This window comes from Oryx dammah, unplaced genomic scaffold (genome assembly GCF_014754425.2).
Source record: "Oryx dammah isolate SB20612 unplaced genomic scaffold, SCBI_Odam_1.1 HiC_scaffold_29, whole genome shotgun sequence".
Taxonomy (NCBI): Eukaryota; Metazoa; Chordata; class Mammalia; order Artiodactyla; family Bovidae; genus Oryx; species Oryx dammah.
This window is the reverse complement of record NW_024070213.1, coordinates 193,085-201,902: the sequence shown is the minus strand read 5'-3', so window position 1 is coordinate 201,902 and position 8,818 is coordinate 193,085. Positions and strand designations below refer to the sequence as shown.

Sequence of the window (8,818 nt, the reverse complement as noted above, 5' to 3'; positions counted from 1 at the left end):
CTCACACCCCCTCACTCAGGCCCCTCACTCAGGCCCCCTCACTCACGCCCAGCAGGTGCAGGCTACATTGGTTTCATTTCTGTGAGGAGGAAAGTACAAAAGCCTTCCAAGATGTGCAGCTGCTTGAATTCAATAGCTGAATGTATCAAACAATTTCAGTTTTTACTTAGAAAATTTCAAAGACAAATTTTATAGATCATCAAAGCTAAGTTTTTTCTGTGACTTGTTTCAATATAAATACCTGTCAACCTCATCTCTATGGTGAGAGAGCATTTTTTTAAATACAACACTATTACCTTAGTAGTATCAACTTAATTATTATTACTTAATAACTTAAGCCAAAGCCTTTGACTGTGTGGATAAGAACAAACTGTGTAAAATTCTTAAAGAGCTGGGAATACCAGACCACCTTACCTGACTCCTAAGAAATCTGTATCCAGGTCAAGAAGCAACAGTTAGAACTGGACATGGAACAACAGACTGGTTCCAAATAGGAAAAGGAGTGCGTCAAGGCTGTATATTGTCACCCTGCTTATGTAACTTCTATGCAGAGCACATCATGCGAAATGCCGGGCTGGAAGAAGCACAAGCTGGAGTCAAGACTGCAGGGAGAAATATCAGTAACCTCAGATATGCAGACGACACCACCTTTATGGCAGAAAGAGGAACTAAAGAGCTTCTTGATGAAGGTGAAAGAGGAGAGTGAAAAAGCTGGCTTAAAACTCAACACTCAAAAAATGAAGATCATGGCATCTGGTCCCATCACTTCATGGCAAATAGATGGGGAAATAATGGAAACAGTGGGCTCCAAAATCGCTGCAGATGGTGACTGCAGCTATGAAATTAAAAGACACTTACTCCTTGGAAGAAAAGCTATGACCAACCTAGACAGCATATTAAAGAGCAGAGACATTATTTTGCCAACAAAGGCCCGTCTAGTCAAAGCTATGATTTCTCCAGTAGTCACATATGGATGTAAGAGTTGGACCACAAAGAAAGCTGAGTGTTGAAAAATTGATGCTTTTGAATCGTGGTGTTGGAGAAGACAGACTCTTGAGAGTCCCTTGAACTGCAAAGAGATCCAACCAGTCAATTCTAAAGGAAATCAGTCCTGACTATTCATTGGAAGGACTGATGCTGAAGCTGAAATTCCAATACTTTGGCCACCTGATGCGAAGAGCTGACTCATTTGAAAAGACCTCGATGCTGAGAAAGATTGAAGGCAGGAGGAGAAATGGACGACAGAGGATGAGGTGGTTGGATGGCATCACCAACTCGATGGACATGAGTTTGAGCAAGCTTTGGGAGTTGGTGATGGACAGGGAAGCCTGGCATGCTGCAGTCCATGGGGTGACAAAGAGTCGGACATGACTGAGCGACTGAACTGAATTGAACCCAACTGAATAACTTACTTACCTACCACCTTAATTATTGTTGGAATATTTACCAAAAAGAGAGATTCCAGTGAATCTAAATAAAAATGCAGTACAAGCCTGGTTCCTTTGGCACACCAGATAGTTTTGAATTAAATGTTAAAAAAAAAAAAAAACAGGCTAAAACCACGAAGTAGAGGAAAATGTAAGTGACTGTTTCACTGATCTTGAATTAGGGAAAGATTTTCTAAGCATTGAAGCAATGGGAATAAATCAGAAAGGAAAATATCAATAATTTTTACTACGTAAGACTTCTCACTGAAGCTTCATATACAAAATTAAAGGAAAATGACAAACTGGGAAAAATATTTCCTACAATTTTGAACTAGCACCTAAGAGTCTTAATACAGAAAGAGCTCTTACAAATCAGTAAGACATTCTCTCACAGAAATCAGCTATGTTCTTGTTCTCAGTGCCAAGCTTGTGTTAAGGCTAGCTCCTTTTCAGCCTTTAGTTCTGGAAAACCTGCCTAACTGGCCTTCCTGCTCCGGGCTTTTCTTTCTGAACCATTTCTCACACTGTTACCAGAGCTATCTTTCTAAAAGGCAACTGACTTCCTCGAAATTCCAAATGGCTCCGGATCACTTACATAAGAAAGGTAGACCTCTGTAACTTGGTATTGCATTAAAGATGCTTCTTCTCACTTTCAGCCCCGCATTTTATGGCCTGCCACCTTGTGAATCTCATGCGCTACTCAGACTTCTTGACTATGCCAGTCTTTCCCTCACAGGCACACAGCCTCGACTATTTCTTTTCCTGGACAGCCCCTCTCCTCTGCTCACAGGCCTGACCTCGTCTGTCCCATCCCTGCTCCTCCTCTGATGCTCTGCTTTGCTCAAAGCCGCACTTGCCTTCCCAAGCAGCCCGCCTCTCCTCTGCCCCTTCCCCAGAATTTGGTGTACATCGTTATTGGCATTTGCCGGATTACAGCTTCACCATAAAGTCAAAATGTGCTTTAAATCTGTATGTTTGAATATGACTAGTCATCTTGATGTCTGTTCCTGGTCCCTACTCACTTCTCAAGAAGGAGCATCTTTACTCAACTTTGTATTTTTAAAAAAGCACATATATGTGCTCAGTAAATGCTGTTAAATAAGAGAATATTTAATTAGATTGAAGAAATCAAACAACTCATAGTGGAAAATGAATTCTAGAACTTTTTTAAAAGGTATATATAAAACTTTCAAGTATGTGGGCACAAAATTGAGAACATTTTTTTAAGTAGAAATTTTCTGAAGACTTGTAGTAAGTGGAGATTACTTAAAAACTAATAATGTCATTAAAAATAGCTTGTTTTCATTTAAGTAGAGTATTTGGGCACTCTAAAATTTGTTTCACATTGTGATTTTCTCTAATAAAACAGGATAACACAATTTTAAGAATTACATATATTCCAAACTGGTAAAGAACAAATTAAATAAATTATAATTGTACCACTACCACTGCTAGTTACTGCTTACTGGAAACATGTTAAACAAAATAACGGACTAACATTCTTTTCCAAAAGTGGAGAAATTAGTTCAATTCTATTGCTGCTTTTGGAGAAGGAAATGGTAATCCACTCCAGTATTCTTGCCCAGGAAATCCCATGGACAGAGGAGCCTGGCGGGCCACAGTCCATGGGGTCACAAAGAGTTGGACACAACTGAGTGACTAACAATTTACTAGTTCTTCATGGTACTGTGTGCCCAGTTACAAAAGAAGAAGTTACTATTTCTGCCCTCAAGAAGATAATAGTTCATTTGCTGGAATAAGATGCAAACACACAAAAATAATCAGGAAACAATTCAAGGCAATATCAGTGGTTAGTATAAAATCTTGTGGCACAGTAGCTACCTGGTGAAGAAGCTGAAAAGTAGTCAGGGAAGACCTGATTGAGGAGGTACTTGGTTTGAGCTTGGAAGTATAAGGAGGATTTGAGCTCTTGGAAAGGAGGAAGGTACCCTGCCTGGGAAAACATCCTACCTGAGATTTTTTCCATCTCTTCCAACAGCTTTTCCAAGTCTTTATTCAGGTCTGACAGCATTTTCAGCATGTTGTCATAGCTTCTTTCCCCAGGGTCAGGATCAGCCATCTAGGGAGTGCACAGAGAGAAGATGCGTGAGACAGCTTCGTGCTTCAATTCTAGCTCCACTACTCACAGCTGGGCACCCAGGCCAGAAGACTTACGTTGTCTTTAACTCCTTTTGTCTTCCTGACCTAAAGAGTCAGTCGTGTCTGACTCTTTGCGACCCCATGGACTGTAGCCCACCAGGCTCCTCTGTCCATAGAATTCTCCAGGCAAGAATGCTGGAGTGGGTAGCCATTCCCTTCTCCAGGGGATCTTCCTGACCCAGGGATTGAACCCTAGTCTCCTCCTTTGCAGGTGGATTCTTTACTCTCTGAGCCACAAGCAAAGCCCCTTTCTGAACTAAGGGGTCACTAAAACTCGCCAATTTCCTTTTTTTCATGGAATAAACATTAAATCATCTATGGGTCAGGAAGATTGTGCCTGAAAGCCACCACTGAACTGAACCCTGCTCTTGTGGAGATCATAGCCTGATCCAGCTCTTTGAAGTCTCTTCCTTCTTCCTTTCTGTTCTCCAAGGCTGCTGCTTTAATAGAGGTCCACTTCATTATCCACTATTGATTACAGCTTTACTGGGTGTCTACTAATTGCCGGACATCTGCTATGGTTATGGGGACACTGTAGTGTATCTGAGGATTCAAACAGACTGGATGCCGTCATGGAGTTTCCATTCTAGGGGGAGAGACTGAAAATAGCCAAGTTAACAGATTCATAAAGATACCTTGAGTTTGTGGTCACTGCTACAAAAAATTGAAAGGATGGTGTAATAAAGAAGACTTTTCAGAAGAGTGATGCTCTGGCCTGTAAAGTCAGAGAAGTCCTTTCTACTCTAGCGACATTTGAGCTGCCACTTTATATGAAAGATAAAAAGGAGTTGTCTTCTGAAGATTGAGGGGAAAAGTTCTAGACACAGGGAATGGCTCAAGAAAATGTGAGAGCCGCCCTAGTGTGTTTTAAGGGACAGAGAATGGGGCTGTGGAGAAGAGTGATAGGACATGAAATCAACTAAATAATCAAGAACTTTGCTTTTATTTTGAGAGTGATGAAAAGCCACTGGAGGTTGAGGGGGCAGGGGATCATGTGATTATGTTTTAAGGTAACAGCACACTTCAGCTGCTGTCTGGAAAGTGGACTGCTGCAGGAGGTCGAGAGGAGGAAAGAGTGACAAGATCTATTACTCAAGAGAGCACTAAAGTGGTCTAGAGATGACAGCACTTGAACTTCAGTGATGCTATCAATATTGAGAAGTGAAGCGTTCTGGTTAATTTGTGGAGGATGAGCCAACAGCACTGGGTAGAGGACTTATGTCAAGGTTTGCAGGGGCAAGTGGTGGGAAGAGAGAAATTAAAATAATCCCTAATTTTGATGAGAACAACTTGGTGGGTGGTGGGGTTGTTAATGGAAATGGGGAAGACCAGGAGAGGAGCAGATCAGAAGGTAAACCAGGGGCTCTATGTTTTGGGGGGAGCTGCTGCTCAGTGCTGCATGCGGGATCTTAGTGCTTCAATCAGGAGATGAACCCGGGCCCCTTGTAGGGGGAGCATGGAGTCTTAACTGTTGGCCCATCGGGGAATTTCCAGGTGCTCTATTTTGAACATGTTGCTACTATGGGATGCCTGTTGGTGCTGGTTTAGTTGCTAAGTCGTGTACGACTTGTGAGTCCATGGACTGTAGCCCGCCAGGCTTCTCTGTCCATGGGATTTTCCCAGCAAGAATACTGGAATGAATTGCCGTTTCCTTCTCCAGGGGATCTCCCCAACTCAGGAATCAAACCCGGTCTCTTGCATTGCAGGCAGATTCTTTACCGACTGAGCTATGAGGGAAGCCAGGCCTCCAACTGGAGATACAAATAGGCAGTTGAATACAACAGCCCGGAGTTCAGGAGATAGGCTGGAGCTGAAACTATGAAGCTTGGACCTAATGGTACAGGCTCTCTTCATCTTTCACTTGGACTATTGTTCTAGAATTGTAACTGGTCTCCCTGCTTGCAGCTTCCTCATGCCCAATCTATTTTCCAGTTCACCCCCAGAGTGACCTTTCTTAACATGCAAAACGAACCATGTCATATTGCTTGAAACTCTTCAATAGCTCCTATTTCTTTCAGGATAAAATATAACCTCTTTACTGTAGATATAAGATCCTTCATAATCTAACTCCTCACTGCCACTATTCTCATCTGGTTCCAAGATGTGACCAAATAACTGAAAACCTTAAGAGACCCAACATTTAATGAGATATTATTTAAAATTTACAAGAGTTGTGTATTTACAAGAGATGTAATGAAAAACTATCCATGAAACTAACACAAAACTCTGGAAAGTTAAAAAATCTCTACAGTTTTCTTACAAAACAGCTAAGTAACTACAAAATGGAATGAAATAATTCTATCATGTGGGTGGTTACAAAAACCTACATGAAAGCAAAGAAATAGGTAATGACATAATTCATATCTAAGTTGTGTGGACTGCTTGCTTAATTCATTAAGTTATAAAGTTTCACTAACATTATTTTATCTATACATTTAACAGTTATTTATTGAACATTATTTTAGATTCTGAAGATAAAGCGCTGAGCAAAACTTTAAAATCCTTGGTCTCATGGAATTTATATTCTAGTGAGGAGAAGAAACAAATAAACAAAATTAATAAGTGAAATAAATAAAAGGAGGGATAAGTACTAAAGAAAAAAAGTCAACCAGAAATGGAAGGTGGGAGAGAATATGTATAGAGCAGTGACTGTTTTTTAGATAAGTGTGCAGGGAAAGGCTTTCCTGAAGTGATTTTGACTAGAGACCTGGAGGAAGTGAGAGGATGATGAGTCATACACATATGTTGGGAAAGTGCATCCCATGCAGAACAAATAGTAAAAGCAGAGGCCCTGAGCTAGGAGCCTACTGGATGAGTGGGAGGAAGAGCCACGAGGGTGGTATAGTTGGAATAGACAGAGTGAAATGAATAGTTAAGTAGAAAAGGTCAAAAAATGGTGGGGCAAAATTGAGGTGGGCCTTATAGGCCAAGACTTTGACTTTTTCTTTGAGTGAGATGGGAACCTGGAGGTTGATAATCTGATTTACATGTTAATAAATCACTAGACTGAGAACAGTTTATATGCACATGGGTGGAGGCAGGGAGACCAGTTAGGAGGAGGTCATTGGAATAACGGAAGTGAGAGATGGTTGTCTGAGGAGGCCTTACAAATAGCTGAGAAACTGAGAAAAGAGAAGGTAAAGGTAAAGGAGAAATGGAAAGATATACTCATTTGAATGCAGAGTTCCAAAGAATAGCAAGGAGAGATAAGAAAGCCTTCCTCAGTGATCAATGCAAAGAAATAGAGGAAAACAATAGAATGGGAAAGACTAGAGATCTCTTCGAGAAAATTAGAGACACCAAGGGAATGTTTCATGCAAAGTTGGGCTCAATAAAGGACAGAAACAGTATGGACCAAACAGAAGCAGAAGATATTAAGAAGAGGTGGCAAGAATACACAGAAGAACTGTACAAAAAAGATCTTTATGACCCTGATAACCACAATGGTGTGATCACTCACCTAGAGCCAGACATCCTGGAATGAGAAGTCAAGTGGGCCTTAGGAAGCATCACTACGAACAAAGCTAGTGGAGGTGATGGAATTCCAGTTGAGCTCTTTCAAATCCTGAAAGATGATGCTGTGAAAGTGCTGCACTCAATATGCCAGCAAATTTGGAAAACTCAGCAGTGGCCACAGGACTGGAAAAGGTCAGTTTTCATTCCAATCCCAAAGAAGGATAATGCCAAAGAATGTTCAAACTACCACACAATTACACTCATCTCACACGCTAGCAGAGTAATGCTCAAAATTCTCCAAGCCAGGCTTCAACAGTACATGAACTGTGAACTTCCAGATGTTCAAGCTGGTTTTAGAAAAGGCAGAGGAACCAGAGATTAAATTGCCAACATCTGCTGGATCATAGGAAAAGCAAGAGAATTCCAGAAAAACATCTACTTCTGCTTTATTAATTATGCCAAAGCTTTTGACTGTGTGGATCACAACAAACTGTGGAAAATTCTTAAAGAGATGGGAAAACCAGACCACTTTACCTGCCTCCTGAGAAATCTGTATGCAAGTCAAGAAGCAACAGTTAGAACTGGATATGGAACAAAAGACTGGTTCCAAATTGGAAATGGAGTACGATATTGTCACCCTGCTTATTTAACTTCTATGCAGAGTACATCATGTGAAATGCCAGGCTGGAAGAAGCACAAGCTGGAATCAAGATTGCCGGGAGAAATATCAAGAAGCTCAGATATGCAGATGACACCATCCTTACGGCATAAAGCAAAGAACTAAAGAGCCTTCTGATGAAAGTGAAAGAGGAGAGTAAAATAGTTGGCTTAAAACTCAACATTCAGAAAACTAAGATCATGGCATCTGGTCCCATCACTTCATGGGGAAACAATGGAAACAGTGAGAGACTTTATTTTCCTGGGCTCCAAAATCACTGCAGATGGTGACTGCAGCCATGAAATTAAAAGATGCTTGCTCGTTGGAAGAAAAGCTATGACCAACCTAGACAGCATATTTAAAAGCAGAGACATCACTTTGCCAACAAAGGTCCATCTAGTCAAAGCTATGGTTTTTCCAGTAGTCATGTACAGATGTGAGAGTTGAACCATAAAGAAGGCTAAGTGCCAAAAAACTGATGCTTTCAAACTATGGTACTGGTGCTGGAGAAAACTCTTGAAAGTCCCTTGAATTGCAAGGAGATCAAACCAGTCAATCCTAAAGGAAATCAGTCCTGACTATTCATTAGAAGGACTGATGCTGAAACTGAAACTCCAATACTTTGGTCACCTGATGTGAAGAACTGACTCATTGGAAAAGACCCTGATTCTGGGAAAGACTTGAAGGCAGGAGGAGAAGGGGATGAGAGAGGATGAGATGGTTGGATGGCATCATTGACTCGATGGACATGAGTTTGACCAGGCTCTGGGAGTTGGTGATGGACAAGGAAGCCTGGCATGCTGCAGTCCATGGGGTCACAAAGAGTTGGACACGCCTTAGAGACTCAACTGAACTGAACTGAGATAGTAACAGCTCAGATCAGCATAGGACTGAAGGAAGTAGCGTGAAGGAGGACCGAGGGAGGGCAGACAAGATTTGCTGATGAGTCATTGTGGAGTTAGGTACAATCCTAAGGCATTTGATAGGGCAACCAGAAATGGTGGTACCATTAACTGAGACAGGGGAAGACTGGAAGAAGCTAGTTTGCATGGGAAAGAAATAATCCAGTTTTGAACATATTAAGATGCTCATGAGGCATCCAAGTGGGAATACTGAG

The 8,818-nt window shown here is 41.3% G+C and overlaps 1 protein-coding gene across 1 annotated transcript in view; it reads right to left on the bottom strand.

The window, feature by feature from the left end:
- SYCE3 (synaptonemal complex central element protein 3) overlaps window positions 1–3,507 on the bottom strand; it is a 21,003-nt gene extending 17,496 nt beyond the window's left edge. The window contains exon 1 of the mRNA XM_040233539.1: window positions 3,399–3,507. Coding sequence (XP_040089473.1) covers window positions 3,399–3,507 — 109 coding nt within the window. The remainder of the gene's footprint in view (window positions 1–3,398) is intronic.
- Window positions 3,508–8,818: the final 5,311 nt, after the last annotated feature.